Below are 25,748 nucleotides of genomic sequence, written 5' to 3'. Positions count from 1 at the left end.
TGCCCTGAGTCATGGTCAAAATTGACAAGAGTTTCAACTGTTTAGAGCAGTCTACAAATTGCTCACCCACAATCCCATTCCTGCCTTACTATGCTAGAAGGCGCTTCTCTCATATCCTGGTGTTCTCTTCTTTGGAGAAAGGTATCATAAAATTTGCACCCAATAATTCACAATGAAAACTCAATGCGATCGAGACATTCAAACTGTTGTCCCAGATACTAAAATTTGCGTATTTGAAGACCACTTTACAAACGCAGCAGCTGGAATTGATTGATGTAGACTTCCAACCTCAGTTTGCAAAACTACCATAGTTGTGATCAAGTACATAATAAATGCAAAAGTTTTTATTCATTCTAAGAATGCAATTGGTTTTCATGAATGTGAGTAGAGCAGTAGTTTGCAACTGAATCCTGGACTGGTGCTCTGAGAACAGCTGAAGAAGGGACGTTGCAAAACTGAGCATTTGCTGCAGCTTGATGGTGGATTTGCATGGTGTGGGGACATTTTTGTTTTTATTTTGAAAACCGGCCTTGTTCTGAATCCTAGCCTGCAGTATCAACAACAGACTGCATCCCAAGGCTGCCGCAAATCACCCTCTCTGTCGCCCAAACTTGCGATATTTACACCCAAACCTTGCAATATTGTAGCCTTATTGCAGGCCTTTCCGATAACCTTGGGTTCTTTGTTGCACCCGGGGGGGTGAGGGAGGAAGGAGTCAAAAAAAGACACTGAGGATTTGAAATAGAGAAAGAGTTTTTTATTCCTGTCATTTAGAATGGCAGGAAGGCACCCGCGTGATAATTCACAGCGAACTGCCCCGAGCATCAGTTGCATACAGTTTATATAATCTTCAAACCCCTCTTTCCCCCTCCCCAGGAATCTGCTTCTTGCACGTCACACCATTAGTACCATCCTTGAAAATTCCTGTTCTTACAATCTTATCTTTAGGCCAAAAGGTCACTTAGCGTTGAGTTCGTTCCTGGTGCCTGCCTGTCTCCTTGAGTGGGCCCCTCTTGATCTATTCCTTTCCTGGCTTAATATGCCAGTAAGGAATGCACTACTAATCAAGGTTCATATCTATCAGAAAAGGTTTCATCTAAACAGGTTACAGAAAAGCTTTTACTTAAAGGGTTTCAGCCTTGAGTTCATTATTGGGTGAAAGTTCCTGTCTCACACTCTTATCTCAAAGTGGGGGTTAAGCAGCCCCTGGCTGCCCCTGGTACCTCCCGCCTTTCCTTCCAACCGGCAGGACCATCCATCAAAGAATTATCCTGTCTCTGGCTGTCTGGCAACTCTCACATCCCTCGGCCAGGAATTCCTGTGCCATCCAGGGAAGGGGGCGCTCCAGCGAAGGGGCGCTTTTCATTGACTAATGATATGCCAGAGAGGTATGCACTAAGAGAATAAGTTGCACAAAGACAGAGCTTACAGTAAAAGCTAAATATTATGCCAATAACATAGAAATATTAAAAAGGCCATGCAAATAGTATCAAATAAAAGCCAGGCAAATAGTATCAAATAAAAGCCAGGCAAATAGTATCAAATAAAAGGGGCTACAGACAAAAGCCAAAGTTTTACAAACTCAGGTAAAGTCTAAATACCATTTATAGAGAGGCTAGGAATGCTACACATCAGTAGAAGCTACATGTCAAATAAAAGAACTTAAAAAGCATTAGAGAGAGAGACAAAGAATATCAGTTTAAAAGACTTAAAAGGGAGAAAAAGGAAAATCAGTTAAAAGGACTTAATTGCATAGAGAACAAGGAAAAAGGGGGGACTTACATAGAGGAAAGAAGATCAAACTATCCAGGGGAAAGACTCACTTGTACAGAGAGAAGGAGGGTGAAGCTTACCCGGGGGGGTGGGGTTGTCTTTTCCACAAAAAGGAGATTTTCAGAGAAGCTAAAAGACTCTCTCTCTCTCTCCAGAGAGGTTTGAGAAAAGGCTGACTTTCAGCTCAGAAAACTGAGAACTCCAGAGTAAGTTGAAAAACTCCTATTCAGAAAAAAGCTTGAGTCTGTATACTGACTTTCACAGAATAACTGAAAGCTCCAGTTATTCAGGGGGGCCTCTTCGTTCAACTCAGAGCCAGGTATGAGATAAGGAGAGGAGAGAGAGGAGGAGAAAGGGGGAGGAAGCCCCCTCCCTTAGCTGCCCGCTTCTGGATTAACAGTATGTCAGTAAAGAATGCATTAGCAGACAAGCTCTTAGCTAAAAACTTTTTTTTCCAACTTATACAGAGAGAGAGAAAGCTAACCAAGAAAGCTTGGTTACAAACAGACTTATAAACTTATAAACTAGAGAATTAAAACTCTCCCTCTTCATTCCCTCCTCTTCTTTTGGACAGCCTTACGGCTCGTCCTTGGGAAATGACCGATATTCTCTAGCAAGGGCAATAGGCTGTAGAATCCATGACACAACTTTGTGAATCATTATATGCATACATTGCATTAAGCAGGGAATACAGAAGCGTAAAAGCAACAAAACAGCAAGGGGACTTTCTAATATAATGAAAATACCCCTGAATCATCCTAGATTGGTTAACCTATCTGTAACTGGTCAACACAAATTAAGGCAATACAATCGTCTGGTCCTCCTATTCAGTGTTCTTTTCTTCCCTTTCTTCTATAGGCGTGCGCAGGGCCAATGGCTCCCGGTGCATTGGCAGCAGGCCTTTGTTGCCTCTGGAGACCGTGCTCTGACCCACTCCCGGTGGGGTCAGAGACAGGGTTTCTCTGGATCTTCAGCTTCTAGGGATATTCCGGCATGCTGCGGCAGATTCACTTTCTGCATGAGCAGGGAGACACCTCAGCCACTTAGATTTCAGAGCTGCTGCATAGGGATAAACTGGCTTAGCAAAACTACACGGCGTGCATTAGAGAGCTTTCCTGTTAAAAGAATAGAAGACACGTGACAGAGATAATATCTGCGCTTGGAGGGTACGATCGATAATGGTCACACCTCAGTCCTCCTACCTGTTTGAGGTAAGCTAGAATACCCTAAACAAATAAGGATGGCCTCCCATACACTCACAAGGTAAAGCTGACCATGTCAGATCACTATCTCCTCGAAATACAATGTTCTTCCGCAATGATTATCCCATAGCTCCACCCCTTAATCTTACATGGTCTACTCTTTGGCCCAGAGCAATAATTTGGTTCATTTTCCCAATCCATGGAAACACTCTAAACTTAGAATACACACAAATATAAACAAATACACAATACCACATATTTTGAGCCATTTCCAATCTATATTGATATTCAAGATATGTCTTCTATCTGTTTAATACCTTCAGTACTTCCACTTGAATATCACATTCCAATCTTCATAGATGTGCAGTAGGGTAAACCTTGCCCCTTAATATCTGTTTCTCCTGTCTAATCATATTGATTAGATAATATTTTATTATAACCTTTATATCTTGAATCAACACACCAGCTTCCTGCAATATTTATCATTTCAAGATGACCACCTAAAAATGCCAGTTTATTATCCAGAACTTTTAAACCCATAGCATTAATAACTCCAACTCCTGCAAATCAGATTGATATATAAATATATAAGTTATATATTCTTATCCATTCGTTAACCCTTCAGTCATCCCACAGGGGATTGATTCCATTCCATAATACCAAATTTTATAATAGTTGATACCTTTATTAGACAAATATCCATACACTGAAAGGTAACATTCTATTATTATTATTATTATTATTATTATTATTATTATTATTATTCAGCCCAGTTTAGCATAAAACTCTGCTGATGTCAAGGAACAGAAAGATACAATCTCTCCCAGATAAGCTCCATTTCCTATCCCAATTATATTATCGGTTCCAACAGCTATATCAGAGATTAACTTTCCCTCCTCTTCTGTTTGCCTGCATCCAAACAGACTGGAGAGTCCGTGTCAGCTAAGACACAATGCCTCCATCACCTGTGGATGACAGGTGTATTCAATTACTCAGAAATCTGCTTTACACCTGAATCATGCCCAGCTGGATCTTGGTACAATCCGCCTGTATGAGCAATGAGAATCTGCAAATCCTGCCCAGGGACATTATTACCAACTCTTCAATAAGAGAAGCAAAAACACGGGAGAGAGAGAGACTGCATCTTGTATGCATGTCTCCCAAACCCACCAGCCCATTGTTGACCCTCAGGAGAACTTAGGGAGGAATCTATAAACAGGGCAGTAGGGAACAAGTCTGACAGACTTGGGTTGCCAGACAGAACTTGGCCTATTTATTTCGCTTCAGAGCCATCAATAGGTCGCTCTCATCATCTCACGCTGCGTGGTAGCCAGCTTAGCAAGGTTGCCAACTCCGCACAACAGTGTTTCATTTGGACAATGGAGTTAAAACCTCGATGTGCTCATTCAAAAGGTGACAATTTTCAGGGTTCTTTTAGGTAACAACGAATTATGGACAGGGCAATAAGGAGAGCCCCTGTCTATTTAAAACAGTCTTTGAAGGGTTTGCTATATCTTACCACCTCTGAAATATCAGAGCCATCTCCAGGCTCCTCTCATCGCCCCATGCTTCCACAGCGGCAGCTTGGCGGGCCGCCAACTCCTTGCCGGGCCACCAGCTCCTCTCCATGGTGCCTCGTTCGGGCGATGGAGTCACCCCTGAGATGTGCTCTGCAGCTTGGGCACGGCGGGTGGTGAAGCACACTTCAAATCTGTAGGAGATAAATATTGCCTTCAATGTGCACACACATTCTCTTTGCCATCATCATTTTTTTCCAATCATTTCAAATTTCTGTCCCCTTTTCTCCTGAGGTTCAAAATTTCCCAAATCCTCACAGTGTCAGGGCTCCTGTTGCAATTACTGCTTGCCACGAACCCTTCCTATTCTGCTTTTAACATTCCCTTTTTTTTTCTTTATTCCACATACTATATCTTCAAAAATACTTCCTAGAAAAACTTAAGACCTGGGATATAAAATAAAACTTTTCCTCTAATCAACCTTTAGTGAAGATCATCAGCCTGCTTAGAAGACATATCACCTCTCCCTCAAGCTGGTGGGAGAGCCGATTCCCTTCCAAGGTTTGCTGCTGCGAAGAGAAAAAAATTTGCTCTTTAAAAATGAGGCTTTTTGCTCTTTAAAATGAGGCTTTTCTGTTTCCCCCGCTCCCCCTCCTTTCCATTCCTGCTAGCAAGCTTTTGTTAGAGATTGTGGCGATCTCCCTGCCACATTCCTTTAGTGAAAATGTTACTCCTTTATTACTTAACAAATGTCAATTAAGAAACAAACAAGGACTGTATTAGCTTCAAAAACAAACAAACAAACAAACAAACAAACAAGCAGCCCTCCTTTCAATGCAAAACACACTCACATTCACCTAAACCTTGCAGAGAAATAGACTTTTACAGCCCGTTCTATTGAATATACAAGCCTTGGCATACAAACAGTTTATAAAACACACTCACCCAAACCTAGGTTCAAACAGATTCCTCGAAAGGAAGCAGGAGGACATAAAAACAAAACATATACAAAGGGACTGTCACTGTGCAGACACATGTCAATTTCAAATCCACCTGAGAAAGCTGCCGTTGTGCAGCCGCATATCAAATTCCTACAAGAAAAGCCAAGGGACAAGACAAAGGTCAACTTACAAGGATAAAAAAGAGATTGGGGAAAGCCAACCCCCCTTCATACACAGATAGAGCTTTGCAAGAGGGTTGACTTTAATGAAAATAAATCTTCTCTCCTCTATCCCAGCTCTTCACTGAGACCCGAAGTTCTGTCTTCGACACAAAACACAGTTGTGTTAAGGCAAAGAGAGAAAGGAAAAACAAACAAACAAACCCACACACACACACACACAGAGCCTGCAGCAACTTAGCCCCCTTTTGGCTAATTCCTGCTGGCACACACAATATCAGTGATCACCAATTATTGGAGGGGTTGTGAGGCCCCCCCTTCTTCTTCTTCTTCCCTCTTGCTTAGATTGTTATGTAAGAGGGGCTATTTTACATAATAAAAACTAGAAATGAGAAACACAACACAACAGGTAGATAAACAGGTGCAACATGCTTGCAAAGTCAAAGAAACACACAACCAGAAGGTGTAAGTTGTCATGGAGGTTTCAAAGACCATGCTCCCACAACAACGTGCACACAGATAGCCTGGCAGCCCGTAGCTCTTCCCCCTTCCAAGGCAGGGTTTGGGAATTTGAGGGGGATGCAGGGAACAAGCAGGTATACTGCTTGCTTTGGGGACACACAGTTCTATTCACACACTCTCTAAGGAGGTGGCAGCCCTCCCTTTTCACTTACTTAATGCCAAACGCTTGGGGCTGCCCTCTGCACCCCCTGTTCTGAATGAAATGCAAGCCTCAAACAGAAAAGAAACCTTCCTAATTTTTGCAAAAAGCAATAAGGAGACATAATCATTCACAGAGATCTGGAAGAAATAGGGTGTAAGGTGGGTGCCACCTGCACCCCCACTCACTCACACACACATTGAGAGGAAAAGGAGGAGGAGGAGGGCAAGAGGACAGGCAATCCCTGTCCGCTAGACAACTGGAGTAAAAAATTTCCCTTCTCTCCAAGGATAACACTTGGAAATAAAGCATGGAAATAATCTCTCCCGTCCCAGTTTTTCACTGGAACCTACACACAGAGGCAACAGAAGTTCACCCAGATAGGCTAATCTCCTAGAAACCCGCACAGACCCACACATAAAAAAAATTCATTTCACAAGGCATACTGGATTAGCAGTCAAAACAGCCTCTTGTGGCATCACTGCAGACACAGACAGTCTCATACAAAATCACACAGCATGGCATCTTTGAGACACAGACAGGCACATACACACACACAAGAGGAAATTCACAATATCATAACATTATTACAAATCATAAATTTTTACACAGCAACAAAAATTCCAATTGACCTGGGACACTCCCCCCACCTAACCAAATTTCTCTCACGCCCACATTCACATTAAAGACAAACATTTCGCCTTGCCAGTGACTCTGAGTCCTAGCGTCTCATTCACTCAAACCATTCATTGGAGTGTCCCCATACACCCATTCACTTGAACAAAGTAAACCTCCCCTCTATTCCCTTCTTCCCAAAAACCAGCGGCATTTGCTGCTCACTGCTGGCCCTGGCGGCACGCCATGTGCTCACTGCCAGGTTAAAGGCGGCACTCATTGCTCACTGCCTTTGTGGGGTTGATCAAGCCCCGTACCTCCCAACCTCTGGAGCTTACCTTTTCCCTCCAGATTTCCTCCCGTGCGGCCGCTCTCTTTCTCTCATCTCTTGCAGCGTCTCCACTCAAGAACGGAGTGGCTAGCTCCTCCTACAAACTGGTAGGTGCGCGCAGGAGCGCCAAGCCGAACTGAGCTGTTCGCCTTGCAGAGATGCCTCAGACCTAGTCCCTCAACCCCGGGGAACGCCAAATCCCGGACGAGCCCCCAGGAAAATGTAGCCTTATTGCAGGCCTTTCCGATAACCTTGGGTTCTTTGTTGCACCCGGGGGGGTGAGGGAGGAAGGAGTCAAAAAAAGACACTGAGGATTTGAAATAGAGAAAGAGTTTTTTATTCCTGTCATTTAGAATGGCAGGAAGGCACCCGCGTGATAATTCACAGCGAACTGCCCCGAGCATCAGTTGCATACAGTTTATATAATCTTCAAACCCCTCTTTCCCCCTCCCCAGGAATCTGCTTCTTGCACGTCACACCATTAGTACCATCCTTGAAAATTCCTGTTCTTACAATCTTATCTTTAGGCCAAAAGGTCACTTAGCGTTGAGTTCGTTCCTGGTGCCTGCCTGTCTCCTTGAGTGGGCCCCTCTTGATCTATTCCTTTCCTGGCTTAATATGCCAGTAAGGAATGCACTACTAATCAAGGTTCATATCTATCAGAAAAGGTTTCATCTAAACAGGTTACAGAAAAGCTTTTACTTAAAGGGTTTCAGCCTTGAGTTCATTATTGGGTGAAAGTTCCTGTCTCACACTCTTATCTCAAAGTGGGGGTTAAGCAGCCCCTGGCTGCCCCTGGTACCTCCCGCCTTTCCTTCCAACCGGCAGGACCATCCATCAAAGAATTATCCTGTCTCTGGCTGTCTGGCAACTCTCACATCCCTCGGCCAGGAATTCCTGTGCCATCCAGGGAAGGGGGCGCTCCAGCGAAGGGGCGCTTTTCATTGACTAATGATATGCCAGAGAGGTATGCACTAAGAGAATAAGTTGCACAAAGACAGAGCTTACAGTAAAAGCTAAATATTATGCCAATAACATAGAAATATTAAAAAGGCCATGCAAATAGTATCAAATAAAAGCCAGGCAAATAGTATCAAATAAAAGCCAGGCAAATAGTATCAAATAAAAGGGGCTACAGACAAAAGCCAAAGTTTTACAAACTCAGGTAAAGTCTAAATACCATTTATAGAGAGGCTAGGAATGCTACACATCAGTAGAAGCTACATGTCAAATAAAAGAACTTAAAAAGCATTAGAGAGAGAGACAAAGAATATCAGTTTAAAAGACTTAAAAGGGAGAAAAAGGAAAATCAGTTAAAAGGACTTAATTGCATAGAGAACAAGGAAAAAGGGGGGACTTACATAGAGGAAAGAAGATCAAACTATCCAGGGGAAAGACTCACTTGTACAGAGAGAAGGAGGGTGAAGCTTACCCGGGGGGGGTGGGGTTGTCTTTTCCACAAAAAGGAGATTTTCAGAGAAGCTAAAAGACTCTCTCTCTCTCTCCAGAGAGGTTTGAGAAAAGGCTGACTTTCAGCTCAGAAAACTGAGAACTCCAGAGTAAGTTGAAAAACTCCTATTCAGAAAAAAGCTTGAGTCTGTATACTGACTTTCACAGAATAACTGAAAGCTCCAGTTATTCAGGGGGGCCTCTTCGTTCAACTCAGAGCCAGGTATGAGATAAGGAGAGGAGAGAGAGGAGGAGAAAGGGGGAGGAAGCCCCCTCCCTTAGCTGCCCGCTTCTGGATTAACAGTATGTCAGTAAAGAATGCATTAGCAGACAAGCTCTTAGCTAAAAACTTTTTTTTCCAACTTATACAGAGAGAGAGAAAGCTAACCAAGAAAGCTTGGTTACAAACAGACTTATAAACTTATAAACTAGAGAATTAAAACTCTCCCTCTTCAATATCATGAGAACAAAATAGCTTAGCGTTGAGAACTAGTATCAGAGATCACTTCTCGGCCTTTTGGCTAAGATCAAGTGTAGTATCTGTTCTTATCAGTTTAATATCTGATATGTCCTCCTGTATTTGAGGACTATATATTAAATGGCTTTTTGGAGCTAGGCGATGGAATAGGGGCTTGCTTCATCCATGCCATGCATCGACCTGGTATTGTCTGGTATTGCAGTACCTCCAGGAATGGTGCGCCTCCCTTCTGGGGAGAATATTGCTTGTTAAAAAAACAGATAAGAGAAAGAGAAAAAGAACTAGTATCAGAGAGCTATTAAATATAAAATATGAATAATATAGATATTAAATAAGTCACGAGTTAGAAAGAGCATGAATTTCCCCCCTCTCTGCTACTACTGTAGTTTCTGTGGGGGATTCGAGGGTCATCTAGTCCAACCCCCTCTGCAAGGCAGGAATCTCAACTAAATCGTCATGGACCATGACAGATGGCCATTCAAAACTCTGCTTTAAAACCTCCAAGGGAGGAGAGTCCTGTGTGGATAACTCAGTCGGTAGAGCATGAGGCTTTTAATCTCAGGGTCGTGGGAGCCCCACGTTGGGCATGGGATTCCTGCATTGCAGAGGGTTGGACTAGATGACCACTAGGATCCTTTCCAACTCTACCAATTCTTTCATTCTATGATTTCCGCCCCGAGGAAAACGCTGCAAACGCGCCTCGCAAGTCCCACTCAGGACAAGACGGATCGGCTACTCTTCCCTTTTTTAAAATCTCGGTGCGTGACATGTCACGTTCAAGCCTGGGGGCGGGGCCTGAAAAAAGAGGCGGCTGCGTCCGTTGCGCGCGCACCGCGCGTTCGGGCCACGTCTCTGCATGCGGGTGCGCGTTCGCTCCGCCGCCACGTGACGCGAACCCTTCCTCCCCACTGGCTGGCAAGCGGCGCGAGGGTCACGTGGCCGGAAAGGAAAACCCGGAAGCGGCCTAGAGGCCGGATCTCGGTTTCCTTGGCTACGACGGAGAAGGGCGGGAGGGGGAGCAAAAAAAGAAAAAAGGGCCGGTCCCTTCTTATGTCGCGGCGGCGGCGGCAGCAGTAGCACCACCGCTGAAGGGATGGCACAGAGCCGGGCCTAGCGAGGCAGCTGCCGCCATGAGCGGAGTAGCGGTTGGCGGCGAGGGAAGGAGCGACGGCGGAGGCGGCGACTCCTCTGCAGGCCGCTGGGCTGGCTGGAAACTGCTGGCCTTGGGCCTCCTCTCCGCGTCCTCGGTACTGGCGGCAGCCCCGGCCGTGCAGGCCATGGGCAGGGAGGAGAAGCGGCGCCTCGGGTAAGAGCGGCGGCGCCATGGGCGGGAGGGAGCGGTGGGCCCACCTGGTCGCCGGCCTTGTTCCGCCCCCGGGCAGGTCGCCCTGTCAGGGAATTGGCGGTGCTTACTTGGCCTGTCACCCAACCCTTCCTGCCGAGGTTGGGAGGAAAGGCGAGTCCCGAGCCCGGCTTCTCCTTATGGTTCTTTCAGCTGCTATTAGGGTTGGGAAGGGACCCCGAGGGTCATCTAGCCCAACCCCCCCTGCAACGCAGGAATCTCAACTCAAGTCGTTTCTGGCAGGCGGCCATCCAACCCTTAAAAACCTCCGAGGAAGGAGAGAGCCTGCGTCAAACGAGTCTCCGTGTTCATGGGTCTCGTAGTCAGTGAAAAGGCGAATCCGACATGGTTTGCTTTCATTCTTAGAATCATAGAGTTGGGAAGGAAGGGGTCCCGAGGGTCATGCAGTCCAACCCCCTGCGATCTCGAACCCACGACCCTGAGGTTGAAGAGTCTCCACGCTTTACGGAGGAATAATAATAAGTGTGTCACTAACAAAGAGCAGGCTGCAAGATAAAGCTACGTGTGTTGAGAAGAGGGCCCAGAAAGCGTTGCAAATAAAGCCCCCTTGGCTTGGTAGACTGTAAACGTGTTTTATTAGTCTTTGGTCACTTCTCTTCCTCCTTTCAGCCTCTCTTTTCTCCTCCCTGCCTGGTCGCCAAGAGGGAGTTCCTGTTTGTTATAGGTGACTAGGCCAGTAAGTCCGAGATTATAGGTTTTATCTCAAATCAAGAGTGGCAAGAAGTTGATCTCCACCAAAACTGCCCATTTTATAAATAAATGTTATTCTTCAGGTACAACTCAGAGTTGGTTTGGTGGTGGTGCAAGGAAGCTTTCCTCTTACAGCTTTTCTATTTCATTATGCAAAATTCTCCAGAGTTGAACAGTCTACTCAGACTATAAGTACTTTGTGACTCTCTTGCTACTTTGCTTGGGTTTTTTTTTTACAAATGAGCACTTGCTCATTTGTCTACATAGGCATATACTGTTTGAGGGTTGAGGCTTAGCTTACAGTAGACAGCTACACATGCTTGATCTGAAAGTTCGTGAAAAATAAGTTAGCATTTCCAAGGGGAGTGAAGGTCTAATTCAGGGGTCAGCAAACTTTTTCAGCAGGGGGCCGGTGCACTGTCCCTCAGACCTTGTGGGGGGCCAGACTATATTTTGAAAAAAAATATATATGAACAATTTCCTATGCCCCGCAAATAACCCAGAGATGCATTTTAAATAAAAGGACGCATTCTACTCATGTAAAAACATGCTGATTCCCGGACCGTCCGCGGGCCAGATTTAGAAGGCGATTGGGCCGCATTGGCCCCCGGGCCTTAGTTTGGGGACCCCTGGTCTAATCTTGGGAGGCATGTTATGTGAAGTATCTGTTGTTAGCTATTTGAGGCTCATCCTGGTGGGTTACTGTGGGAAATAAGAGTGTGTGGACCTTTGGTCTGATTTAGCAAATCATGAACCCCATGAACTGGGGTTTTCCTGTTTTGTAGCCTGGTCTGCTAGAGCAGTACAGCTGGCAAAGCAGCCAATTTGGCAGCTGGTATGAAAAGTGCCTCTGTATTCATCCAGCTGATAGAGATACAAAGCATTTATTGCTTCTGTAAAAGTTCTGTGTATGTTTACTTGCAGTAATAAATTGTCCGTAAATAGAACAATGATTGCTGACAAGGTGAATTATTAAAATAAAGGATTAAAAGCTTGTATATGAAATTTCTTTCTCCAAATTGTTTTTATGTTTTATTTGTGTTTATATTTTTAAATTTATTGTTCAAGGTGAGGAAGGGGGCAGGACAGATAAGGTACTTAAAGAAAGGGCATGTGATGCTGCACGTGATCATTTCAGGATTGCGAAGAGACACACACAAAGAGCAGAGCTACGAATGTTTTCTGTCTCATGCATTTTCTTTAAAACCTGCTGTGAAAGCAAAGGAGGTAAAGGTGGAAGCACTGACAATAACCTGTGGGATTTTTCTGAGACTTTCAGTGTGAAATATGCCAACCATCACACTTCCTACCTTGGACAAGTTATGCAAATATTCAGTGTTGGTTCATTATTTGTGGCTACTGTTGGCAACAGACTTTCCCGACATGTGCCTTTCTGAAAAATAGCTAGGGCAAAATGGGTGAGCTTCTAGTACTTATTCTTAGATACAGGGCATAGGAAAATGAAATGGATTAAAATGGCCCAGTAGATTATAGGCGTGCATTGAAATTCTTGTGATTGGCATCACTGGGAAATAAAAGCCATGTGAATAAGCTGCGCTGGATCTAGACACATCAAAGAAGTGAGTCAGTTAAATGCTTTGTAAGCTCATACAGGGAAATCTGGTAGGGAAAGACAGGACTCCACAGCGCCATCTGGTGTCACAGTGTTATATCTCATATACAACGCATGTAAAATGCTTTTTCTTTACCAATCTAGCTGAGTTCCTGGAGGGCCCAGGAAGCTATGCTAATCATTCCAAGTGGGACTGCACCCTCCCATTTTCAGACATACCCTTTCACTTATGCCTTCTTTAGTAATTAGAGGAAATAAGCAAGGATCTTTTCCTACATTTTGCAAGCCATAATTTCAGTTCCGCCAACCTTCCCCAACCTGATTCCCTTTAGAAGTTTAGATATTCTGAATTACAACTGCTATCATCCCTATCATTTGCCTTGCTGGGTTTTAACTGAATATACTTTGTCTTTTACAATACATTGCAGCTTTAGGTAGTATTATTATCCCAAACTGACAAATTATGACTGATAAGAGTCTAAGTATCTTGTTTACTGCATGTTGACAGTTTTTAAAAACCTCTTGGTGCAGTGGTTGCTGATGCCCACTGAGACTGGTAGGGTGGAAGGCAGGGAGGCCGATCAGTACATGGAGCCAGAGCCAATGACAGGCAAAGCAAATGGATTCCAGGTTTGCTTCCATCATCCTCCCTATTGAGGTATATAGGGGCAACAGTTCAGGAAGCAGAAAGTGACAGGCAGTGCCACAAACCTGGTATGGTTGAAAGTAAGAAAGGCAGGTAGATGAGGGTGGACTGAGGTTGGTGCAACAGTGCTCTGCTTGACCTAAATGTGATGAATTGTTTCTGTTTAAACCTCATGGTCAGAGAAGGTTTTGCTTGACCAGCTAAATCATTTTTGCTTTGTCTCTTCTGCAGGAATCAAGTAGTGGAAATGTTTGATCATGCCTATAGTAATTACATGGTGAGTAAAATGACTATATGTACTTTTAAATAATTGCTTCCTTCTACCTTGACTCAGTGTCCCACTTGACATATCACATTAAGCCATAGCTTACAACAAACTAAGATATCTGTGGCTGAGCAGTGTTCTGGTCCATGGTGCTCCAAAGTTCCCGCTGTGCTCCTACTGCCACCGTGACACCGACAAATAATCCAGAGTCAAAGCACATCCTTGTGGCATGTTTGAAGAGAACCACAATTTGCTCTTCACTCACTGCTTGTGGTTTGTTCTGGGGAAATAAAGTACAAGCCTAGGTTCAGATGACAGAACAAGTCAGACTTGCAGCCAGCATCTTGCAGCCACATGCTGTTTGTTCATATTGAAGCATAGTTTACATTATACTATGGTTTAATGTGATGTGTGAACCAGGCCATTCTGAGAGATACGTACATAAGGTATAAACATATGGTCAATAGGTGATGAACTTCATTATTTTATTTTTTAGGATTTTAATCTTGTGTTCTAATCCTATATGGAAGCAAGTTCAGTTGCTGTTAAGTGACACTCCTAGACCACAAGGAGGATATGCATAGTCTTAATAGGATTTACTTCTGAGTTTGGTCTGCAATGTCACAGCTATAAGTACTTATGCACCTGATTTAGTTGTTACACTAAACCATGGTTGAGAGAGCATAGTTGTGGTTTGGTGTAATGTCTGTATTCACAGACTAGCTAGCAGACTGAAATTGGAAACTTGTTTTGAGATGGATCAGCATGTCCTTACAGTTTGGCATGATATCTGAATTAAATTGTAGTTGTGACTGTTGCTCCACAGCTGGAAGAAAAATGAACGCAGAGAAACTGCTTTAAACCTTAGTTTGTAAATATTAGGAATCTCAAATGATGGACTATGGTTTGCATCAACCATGGATTTAGTGTGCTGTCAAAATTCAGCCATAGAATACAACAAATCTGTGAATTTGTCATAGTGTGATTACTGCAGGGTTTTTGTATTTGCTTTTTGATGCCACTTAGATCATAGATCGTAGAATCATCTTGTTGGAAGGGACCATGAGGATCATCTAGTCCTGCAATGCAGGAATCCTTTGCCCAATGCGGGGCTTGAACCCACAGCCCTGAGATTAAGAGTCATGCTCTACCAACTGAGCTATCCCTTGGGGCAACTTGCATCTGCTTAAATAGCTATCTCTTGAGAGCTGCTTGTACACACCTAAGTCTCACATCTATTAACTGTTCTACAGTTAATAGATGTGAGAATTGACTAATCTACATAAAACTTATAAATAATGCCAATAGTAGTTTTTTAAAACCCAGCAGAGCACTTAACATTTTAGGGATGCTATTTGTATCCTTTCAAGATCCTTGTGATGTAGATGATCCTCATTTTATAGGTGAGAACTATAGCAAAGGGAAAACACCTGTCTGCCTAGCTAACAAGGGCAGTTTGATAAGTTATGTTCTGATAAGGTAACCTTATGTTCTGATAACAACTAGCATGGCACAGGTATTGTTGGCACGTCGGGGGGGGGGGAGAGAAGACGACCCCCCCATGCAAAACGCAGGAACGTTTCCAGCCTGTCTTCCGTCAGGCAGTTCTGAAGCAGTGGCCCCGACGTTTAATGACCCATGCCTTAGCCTAGACACCTAGCACATCTTCTGATATCTTGCAGAGTCAAATAAAAGCGGAATGAGGCAGAGATATGTGCTACTAGCTACTTTTATTACTAACGAAAAAGACAGAGTAAAGAAAACATGTCTCCTCTCTGTGAGAGAAATCCAAAGAAGAAAGTACAACAACCAACAGGAAACCAGTTACAGCAACATCCGTTCCCCGTTATTCCAACAGTCTGTGCTGTAATGTGTAAACACAGTCTTGTGACTGCACAGCGAGAGGATATAGAAACCCAACAGGTACCTGGGACTGCAAGCTCTGTGATCCAGCAAGTTCCTGGTTGAAATCTCACTCCTCCCACAATTTCTCCACATGCTAGGGCAAGCCACTATTCTTTTTATTACGCCTCTGTTCAGTGAGGGCAATAGTAATCTTATTACAGGGGTATGGTAAACATTATTGACCCAGTGTATAAAAAGCACTTGGAGCATGTAGCTAGTTCAAGTGGGCCTCTGCAACAACAAAATGTTGCAGAGATGATTGCTACTGTTCAGGTTTCCAGCCGCACCATGTCTTCTGAGCATAGAATGCACACACTGGTGCCCTCTCCCAGCTACTTCAAAATCATGGCTCTGTCCTTTTATTTATGTGGATGAATTTTGCTTCTGTTCTTGGGAACACATAAAAATAATTCCTCCGTATAAACCAGAAAATTTCCTCTCTGCACATTTAGATGGTGTTTATAGACCTTTCTCTTTCTCAGGCTTTGTTTTCTAGTCCCTCCAGTCCACTACCTCTCCGGAAAAAACCCAACCCTCTGGTTGTCCAGTTTATGCTCTCAACAGTCAATTTTATGTGGGCACTGATTGTACTAACCGTGTTTTTTACCAAATATTTTTTTGCAAACCTCAGAGTTCCCCTAAATCTGCTGCTGATATCATCTCCTTGTACATAGATCACTACAGTTTGGCAATAAGCAACAGTGGTCAAAGTACTGAATCTGAATTAGAGTGTGGGATTGTAAAGAAGGAGCAATGGAATTCAAATTTACATTACTTGGTGTGAAATACAAGTGCATATAGCAGCTTATTAATTGTTTGTGGTTGTTGTGTATTGGCTTTGTGACCTGCTTGTGCATACTTGTAGACACAGGCAGTGCTTTTTACTCATGTACAGTTTACATAAATGATGGTCTGTGGTTATGTGTTTAGGAATAAAATGCAGTCTTTGAGACAGTGGTGCAGATTTGAACCCCATTTGTTAAACTGTCTATGGCCTTTTAAACTGTGTGTTGCAAGGCTGTTGTTTTTGTTTGTTACTATGTTGTGTATTTTTGTGTTTTTATATTGTAAACCGCTTTGTGATCCTCTAATGAAGGGTAGTATAGCAACACAATGAAGTCCATTATGTATAAGGTGTTAGGAAATGTCCTTCAGTAGACTTTAAAACTGAACTTCTGTTGTGGGCTGGAAACAATGTGAGGAAACATAGTGAGGTGGGATTGTTCTTTTTGCAGGGAAACGGTGGCTTTCTGTTCTACATTTGTAGCATGAAATGTTTGGGTTATGTGGAAGCATGACTTGGCATATCCTGGAAGCTTTTAGTCACAAGGATATGTATTTGCCACGTATACTAGGATATTAAATAAACAAATTGTATTTCTTGTGTTTGTGAACCTGGCAAGCGAGATTATGGAGTTGAACTTTATCAGACGGTATGGTAGTGACGTGTTCTGCAGGCTGCCATAAAGTGCTGATTTTTACTGTTGCTTTAATTTTGTTTTGTTTTGAGGGTATATCTGCTACATAGCAAAATATAACCGATGTTCCCATTATTAAACACAGTATATAACAGGAAGCTTTCTACCTGTAGTTAACAGTGCAGTCCCACACGTCTAGTTGATTATATGTTTCACTGAGTTCTGTGGGTTAGGATTGCAGCCCAAAAATAGCGGTTTTCCATTGGGGTTTTATAAAGAATTGCACAAGGCTCGTAACCTTGCACCAACGTTGAATTTTCCACACTGCTATGGGGTGATGCTAAGGAGTTACAAATGCTCCTATTTTCTTCCAAAGAAATATGAAATGAGATACAAAGTTAGAGATCTCATCCGTCAGTATCTGTATTATTGGGAGAACTTCATTGTTAATACAGTGGCCACAGCTTGGGTAACTTATATTTTGTTTTTTATATATATATATATATATATATATATATATATATATATATATATATATATATATACACACACACACACACACACACTTGCATATGTTTATACATGTATGTTTCAGTAATCACATCCATTTTGTTGTTCCCTAACCACCAATGTACCCCAAATTTCAGCATACTCTTTCCACTTTATTTGCATTAAACAGGAACATGCCTACCCAGCCGACGAGCTCATGCCTTTAACTTGCCGTGGAAGAGTTCGTGGTCAAGAACCAAGTCGTGGAGATGTGGACGATGCCTTGGGAAAGTTAGTACTTCGAAATAATTCTAGTTATATGAAACAGCAAAATCTTGTTTCAGGTGTGGTGCTGTAGAAACACAGCCCCACACGCCTTATAAAGAAACACACAGGCAAATGCATTCATTTCCACAGTCTTTGGATATAATAATGTGGAAATAACTCCTGGACCCAGGCACTTTGTTGAATCTTCGTTGTGAAGTGGGCCCTGCCCATGCAGTCCTTTTTTGCCACAAAAGATTGCATAAGCAGGATCTATTTGGGAAGGCTTTTGTTGGAAGTAGAGCAAAACTCTCCTCCCATGCCCACACAGCTTGCGAAGTTTGTATTGCGGAGCCATAGGTCAATGCCACTCCCTCCTTCCTTCTAGCTATATTGCTTCATGGCTAGAATAAGTTGGAGTTGTTTACTTTACTTTAGAATAAGTTGGAGTTGTTCCTTTATGGTCTAAACCACTGAGCCTCTTGGGCTTGCCAATCAGAAGGTCGGCGGTTCGAATCCCCATGATGGAGTGAGCTCCTATTGCTCTGTCCCAGCTCCTGCCAACCTAGCATTCAGAAAGCACACCAGTGCAAGCAGATACCGGTAAATAGTTAGCGCTGTGGCAGGAAGGTAAACGCTGTTTCCATGCGCTCTGGTTTCCGTCACAGTTTCCCGTTGCGCCAGAAGCAGATTAGTCCTGCTGGCCACATGACCCGGAACGCTGGTTGTGGACAAACACTGGTTCCCTCGGCCTGAAAGCGAGATGTGCCACAACCCCATAGTCGCCTTTGACTGGACTTAACCGTCCGGGGGTCCTTTACCTTTTTATCTTACTTCCTTTGTAGTACTTATTTGGATAGAACTGCATACACCAAATATGTGGTAAACTTTTGCACATTTGGCCTAAAAAGTGGATACTAAAAATTTTGGATTTCTGAAATCTGTGGCAGCAGTGGGAGTGGGCAGGTACCGATGTGTAATGGCCTTGAAGCTACACAGAAAATACAAGAATTGCAGGCAGCATCTTGTTTCACTAGGTGTGAGGACTATGAAGAGAGCGCTAGCTTTGTTCCTCTTGCACGCTCAAAACATGCACATTGAAGTTCTGGCTCCTTTGCGCCGGAACTTCTCCATTCAAACGGATGTCTTCTTTGTTAGTAATAACGTGTCATGCTGTTTTTTGGATGTTTTGCGGTCGCTACAGATGAAGTGTACTGCGATCTAATGTGTTCTTGGGCTTGCTTCTCCCCTGCTCAGGTTTTCACTGACACTGATTGATACTTTGGACACTCTTGTGGTAAGTTGGGTCCCTTCTGAATGTTATACTTGCACTTCCATTTTTTGGAAGTAAATTCTTTGACACGTGTGTGTGTGTGTGTGTGTGTGTGTGTGTAACTTATGGTTTAAGTCTAATCAGATGGCTTTAGAGGCCTTTATTATTATGAAGAAAAAGGGTTTCCGCATTGTATTGCAAATAAAAAGTGGTTCCCTGATAGTCTCAGAGTTAGGACCAGCCTTGGACAATAAAAGTGAGTCTGTGAGACCTGGCCAGCCTGCTTGCTCTGTATCGCCTTCTCCACTTCCATACCAGGAACTCTCCTGTCAACTTGTACTTGATCTCTTTCTGCTTGCATCACCTCCTTGCTTCTTTTGCACATTCTATTTCTTTTTGCCCTCACAGACCTGGATGACTCAGCAGGAACTGTGGGCTCTTTCGAAATATGTGTGGTTAATTTCCCTTCTCCCTACACCCACCTTGCAATTCAGCCCACACTTAATTGCGCCATTACAAAACGTCTGAAAGTGGGTTTAGCAGTGAGTGGCATGGTAAATATGAGTGGAGCTGCCAGCTCAGAATGTGGAATGTATCGGATGATGAATTGATCATGTGCCTAACATCCACATTCCTGATTCGTTTATTTAGCTACATAAGTTGACCTCTGGAGGTAAGGTTCAATTTCCCACGAGTACAGTTTCCCCAGATCCAAGCGACCTTATAGGTCTTGTGTAATAGACTGGAAGTTTGAAACCTGCCAAAAAGTCAGTTGTCCGGTTTGGGAGTATACCTGTAATTACCTCTTCATTAATAAGTTTCACAGCAGGGGGGTTCAAATTGTTTACAGCTAATTTTTGTTTTGCAGGTGTTAAATAAAACCAAAGAGTTTGAAGAGGCTGTCAAAAAAGTGATCCGAGATGTTAATTTAGACAACGATGTTGTAGTATCAGTGTTTGAAACTAACATAAGAGTCCTTGGGTAAGTTTGACACCAGAGGAAAATAAACCACGTTTCAGTTTGTCGAGTTGTGGTACTTTCTGTGCTGCTTTTTAGTCGGAGGTGAATATGCCTGTTCCATAAGTGTTTAAGAATAATAGAAATTGTGCATCTGTTACCTTAAGAAACATGCAGCATAAGTTTTAGTTCTAGCTTTTCCTGCGTTCATCTCCACTTAGCCGCAACCTTGTATGCGCCAATCCTTAGAAGTGTCCTTTGGTGAAAGTTTGATAGCTGAAATAATCTATACCGCAGGCATTTCCCACATACTTGTGGGAAATGTCTGCATAAGGACTAGATAAGTTAAAGACCTAAAAGCTGAGATGGACCAAGATTTGGATGGCTTTAAAGGGGAATTAGACAAATTCATGTAGGATAAAACTAGCAAGAGCGAGCTTTTGCCCTTCTGTACTGCTTTCTTACAGATACCTGGTCGGTTACTGTACGATACCAGATCCTGCACTAATGTTGGCTTTTAGTCTAACCTGGCACAGCTTTTCTTAAGTTCTCAGGAAGCTACATTCTATACTGCATATTTTGCAGGATTTCTACATTCCAGTGGAATGGCAGTATATACCTAGCCCCACTTTAAACGTCTTCTCCAGAAGTGAAGAGCATTTAGACCTGTTGACTTTATTCTCTGCTACTCGGCTTACATACATTTGGAACTGATGCAGATCGTGTTGTGTAATGGTTAGGGTGTTGGTTTATGAGCTAGGAGATGGGGGTTCGAATCCCCACTCGGCCAGGAAGTTCACTGGTTGATCTAGGGTCAGTCACTGTCCATCTCAGCCTCACCTACCTCACAGGGTTGTTCTGAAGATAAAATGGGGGTGCGCAACTCTGTACACCACCTTGAACTCCTGGAAGGGAATGGGAAACGTAATAAATAAGTGAAATAAATGTGCTAACCACAGTTTAAGGAAACAGTTTGCGGGGAGATATAGTCCTTCCTCCCCATCTGCTGTTCTGCCCTGCTGCAGTAATATCTGGGGTCAATGCCAGCCTCAGTTGATGAAGTGCTAATGTTTAAATGTTTTGCACCATCCCTTAAGCATTTCCACGTTTGAGCTCGGCATTTTTATGTGCTGAATTTTATTGTTGTCCTTTCCGTGTATTTAGAGGTCTTTTAGGTGGGCACTCGGTAGCAATCATGCTGAAAGAGAAGGGCGAAGATATGCAATGGTACAATGGAGAACTTCTGCATATGGCAAAACAGTTGGGCTACAAGCTTTTGCCAGCTTTTAACACCACCAGCGGTCTCCCATATCCACGAGTAAGTATATAATGTATTGTGAGGGCGCTTGATAATTTTATTTCTTGTTGATTTAGATATACAGTAAATTCTCATAGAATCCTAGAATTGTAGTGTTGGAAGGGATCCGAAGGATCATCTAGTCCAACCCCCTGCTGCAATGTAGGAATATTTTGCCCAATGTGGGTGTAAGGTCCTTGGATGGTTGCTGATGAGAAACCAGGCAATATTCCAGCCGTTTCTTTAGTAGTTTTATTGTACATACTATGTACAGTGCAGAGCTCAAAAGTTCATGTCTGTATCAACCGTCTGCAGAATCCGGTTCTGACCCCAACATAAGAGTTTCGGTATACGAAATCTCCGCCTCCCCTCTTTTCGTTTAACACCTCTGCGTACTTGGGGCGACGGAAATAGCGTGTCTCCCTCCTTGCCCGCTGAGCGAGAGGAGTGCAGGGTCTCTCCAACATCTCCAGAGCCTCGGCTCTCCAGCTCCTGAGCTGCCTGCCCCTCCCCACTGGAGACCTCGCTGCTCCCTCTGCTGGACGAGGAGGTGCTACTGGTCAGGTGGGGCTGAAGCTCTCTGTAGCATCCCAAGAGCCCTTCCACCACCCTGCGCTGAGCCACGGACAGTTCCCTGACAGTGGGGTTTGAACCCATGACCCTAAGAGCAAGAGTCTCATGCTCTACTGACTGAACTATCCCATAGTATATTTTCATAACTCTTGATTGCAAGATGTAAATCTGTTAAGAAGCATACGGTACCAGCTAATTCTGTTTGTAGCTTATTTCGTATTTAAAACAATTGCCACCATTTCTCTCTTGTGCCCTTTATTAAATAATTTTCAAGTGCTCTGTTCCAAGCACACTGTATGCATGAAAGTCAGGAATACTGCCAGAGTTTACTTTGTGAACTTCTTGTTCTCTCCACTCTAAATGGCAAGCTGTTCTTGAACTCAAAGCACCAGAGATTTCAGTGTTGGGAACTGTTGCTTCAAACTTCAGAAATGATTATAGCTATGATTATGCAGGTGGCAGCAGTGTCCGGGTGTAAATTGGCAAAATGTTTGGGAAAATACGGATGTATGGCAACCCATGTTGTCGGTGTCATTTTTGCTGATTTCCCACAAAAATAGCTCAAAAAAGGTCAACAACTTTGCCCCCCACCCCCAAGCAAGTTCAACAACTGTCTTGTCCAGATTTTCACTGTTTGAAATACGGCAGCCCTAAGTTATGGCCATAGTCTATAGGTGGTAAGCTACATGCTTAGCCATGAAAGTTGCTTTAAAATAGTCATCTGGAAGTGTACTGTTAGCATTCCTATTTTAGTCTAGATCACATAAAATATGTGCAAGCATTCTCGTGTCTAAAGCCTAACACACTTTACACGATGCCAACAAATATATATGTTTTGAACGTTGCACTTTTGTGTTTGTCAAGATGTCTTGGTCCATATTGTCAGGTAATGGAAACCTTAAGGATTAATGTTAACTTTGGTAGTTTGTATAAAGTCAGTTTGTGTATGTATGGCACCAAATTCTGACATTTGTCTGAAAGCCAGCTTACCAACTGTTCCTGGTGCCTCGGGTACTTTGCTTTTAAACTCTATCCAGAACTCAAGGAACGTGTTTTTCTTGCAGTTTTCATAAGTTGCGTTTTATCTACCAATGATCTGCTTAATTTACTACTGTAGTGGTAAAAGGTTTTGGTGCCTTTTCTTCTAGGTTAACTTAAAATTTGGTGTAAGGAGTCCAGAAGCTCGAACAGGAACAGAGACTGACACTTGTACAGCTTGTGCAGGTACCTTGATCTTGGAGTTTGCTGCTCTGAGCCGCTTCACAGGAGCATCAATATTTGAGGTTTGAATACGGGTTATAATTCATCATTCCTTGTTTACTTTATAACTTCTGTTAGTGTAACAAAATCCGTGATATAGGAGTTCAGTAAATGGTTTCTCTGTCTATTTTGAGGCTTTGTGATAAATATTCCAGAAATTCTGTACTTGGATTGCTCAGTAACGTGTATTTTCTTACCAGTGTCTTGTTTGTTGCACTCTAATCAGTATTGTAAACATCTTAGCATAAACTCGATGGTATAAGCAGCAGCCTGCTGTGATGTTTTAATTGTTAACCTTCGTCTACCGTAAGCTGCTATTTATTGGCATGTGTTGTTTATATTTATGGTGTGCATTGCACTTGCATCAAGGAAGAAACCAATTTTTTCCCTGTCTCATGGTGTGCTGATTATGTTGATATTGATTCTCAACAATAGCAACCCCATTAATCTTGTAGCTTTGCTCTACTGCAGGCACGTCCAACAGGTAGCTCAAGAACTTTGGTTCCCCCCGAAAAGCTCAATTTATTTGCCCTGCAGCCCCCCAAAGCAGGGCTTCTTTGACCTGAACCCCCCAAAAGTGGGTAGATCACTGCCAGTTTTTAACTCTGTGAGTAGATCGCAGTCTCTTGGGAGTTGGCCACCCCTGCTCTACTGTACCAAAATAGACTGAACGCTGGACCAAAAATCCCCAGTTCAGATTTCTCCTAAATACCCAAATTGCCTTAAGCTATTCAGTCTCTCTCTCTCCCCCCTACATTATTAATAACTTTGCTTGTGGAATTGTTTACTATCTATTACCTCTGGGTATTATGTGAGGCTTAGGTCGGCCTTGTAATTTGGCAATTTCCTAGTTGCTTGTAACAGCAACAATTTACACAGAGTAACATCTAAAGGCTGTGCATTTGGCACTTTGGTAATTTCCTTCCAGTCTTTAAGAATGACTGGTTCTTCAACTATAAGGGCTGCCGTTTCAGCTGATGGAAAGAATCTCCATTGACGTATGTGGAAACAGGAATGAATAGCCATTATTGGCAGTGAAGAGTGGAAAAATTGTGAAAGCAGAGAATTGCTTTTGGGTGATTAACATTGATTATGTTAATCTATGCTCTCCGTAGACTCATTGGAATCAATTGGTAAGTTGCCTAATTCCATGATTTCAGCGGGTCCAACTTATACCTTAATTTAGCTATGCAAAATACTTCAGAGCTCTCTAATTATAAATGTGGAATGAATTGATATGCCAGTTGTGTGCATCAGATTCCCCACCCCTTTCATTTTCGCCATTGTATTTAAACAGCATTTAACCGGAAATGTTGGCTTTGTTTGCTGCAGGAATATGCACGGAAGGCACTTGATTTTCTTTGGGAGAAAAGGCAACGCAGCAGCAACTTGGTGGGAGTCACTATCAATATTCATACGGGCGATTGGGTCCGCAAAGGTATGGCACTTTGCAACTGTGTGCCCTCTGTGGCTCATGCAGAAATGGGAATTTGTAAGCATCTGTAGGGGTATTCCCCCTCCTCAACCCTCTCTGAGACCACTTGGCTCACCAGCCAGCCTCTCCCCTGGGTTGCTAGGAGCGGAGGTTCTGTTGGGGGTTTGTTTCCCAAACCCCTCAACAGATCAATTCACAGTAAGATGCCACCACCCTTTTTAGTCTGTCCGATTGCCAGCCCTGGGGCATAGGGGAAAAGGGAACCCTATCCTTTCCAGGCTGCACAATTAAATTTAGGATGTTACAAACAAGGATCTTAATCAGTAGAGCGTCCAAGTGGTCGTACTGGTTTAGCTCAGTCATCTCAATAGAGTATCAATTATACCCATTCACCCACGTGGGGCAGCTAAGAATCCACCTATTAGCATAAACCTTTAATTAGTGGATTGACCAATAGAAAGCAGTTCCCCATTTATCTTTTGATGTCAAGAGACTCAGGCAGCTGGAGGTTGTTGTAACTTTCCTTCCCTCTTGTTCCCAGGATCAGCCTGATAACTTTCAACTGACCTCAGCTGAACCAAACCCATAAGTCAGGTGTTGCTTCGCACTCCCATGGCAGAAACCATAAAACAATAGAAGCGCCTCCCCAATTAAAGAGAACACTTTACATTCCAGAAAGAGGTTACATTTCGTTCTTTCCCAGCATGCTTACATTTCTACAATTCCCAGAATACACTGTGGTCTGAACCAAAGATTGCAAACTTGGCTTTGCTATTTCTCTACAGCATCTATGCAATCTGGAACCTCTTTCATGCTGGGGAGGCAATGTATGCTTGACCCTGTCACGAGAGACCTAGGATTTGTCAGGCTGCAACCTAATGAATGAGTGGTTAACCTTTTAAATGTATGGGCTATAAATAAGATGAGCTACTTGTGGCTGCTTCCACCTGTTGCTCCCCTTAGTCTTATTTGGTTCAACCATCTTTATCTAAAGAAGGGCAAACACTCCTGCAAGCAGAAGAGCAAATAAAAGGAATCGTGACTGCACATTGAAGGAAGTGTTTTATGCAGATGAACAGAATGCTAGAAACGTATTTCCTTAAACTACACTGTGGCCTGGATCAGGCCTGCGAAGCTGTGTGAAGTGGACTGCCAGTCCCCATCTTCTTCCCTGTCGGAGTGCTGGCCGGCTTC

At 43.3% G+C, this 25,748-nt stretch overlaps 1 protein-coding gene and 1 pseudogene across 1 annotated transcript; both read left to right on the top strand.

Annotated features, from left to right (window-relative positions):
* The first annotated feature begins 9,169 nt into the window (after nucleotides 1-9,169).
* On the top strand, nucleotides 9,170-9,373 carry LOC117049301 (annotated as a pseudogene).
* Nucleotides 9,374-10,191: 818 nt separating this feature from the next.
* On the top strand, nucleotides 10,192-24,625 carry EDEM3 (ER degradation enhancing alpha-mannosidase like protein 3). The gene is made up of 8 exons (XM_033151083.1): nucleotides 10,192-10,452; nucleotides 13,650-13,695; nucleotides 17,686-17,786; nucleotides 19,017-19,056; nucleotides 19,901-20,013; nucleotides 21,154-21,307; nucleotides 23,008-23,142; nucleotides 24,452-24,625. Exons 1-8 carry the CDS (start codon nucleotides 10,277-10,279, stop codon nucleotides 24,623-24,625), a joined length of 939 nt encoding a protein of 312 aa, XP_033006974.1. The 5' UTR covers nucleotides 10,192-10,276.
* Nucleotides 24,626-25,748: the final 1,123 nt, after the last annotated feature.

This window comes from Lacerta agilis, chromosome 6, assembly GCF_009819535.1.
Source record: "Lacerta agilis isolate rLacAgi1 chromosome 6, rLacAgi1.pri, whole genome shotgun sequence".
NCBI lineage: Eukaryota > Metazoa > Chordata > Lepidosauria > Squamata > Lacertidae > Lacerta > Lacerta agilis.
Note: the sequence above shows the minus strand (reverse complement) of the source record. Positions and strands in the feature narration are given on the sequence as shown.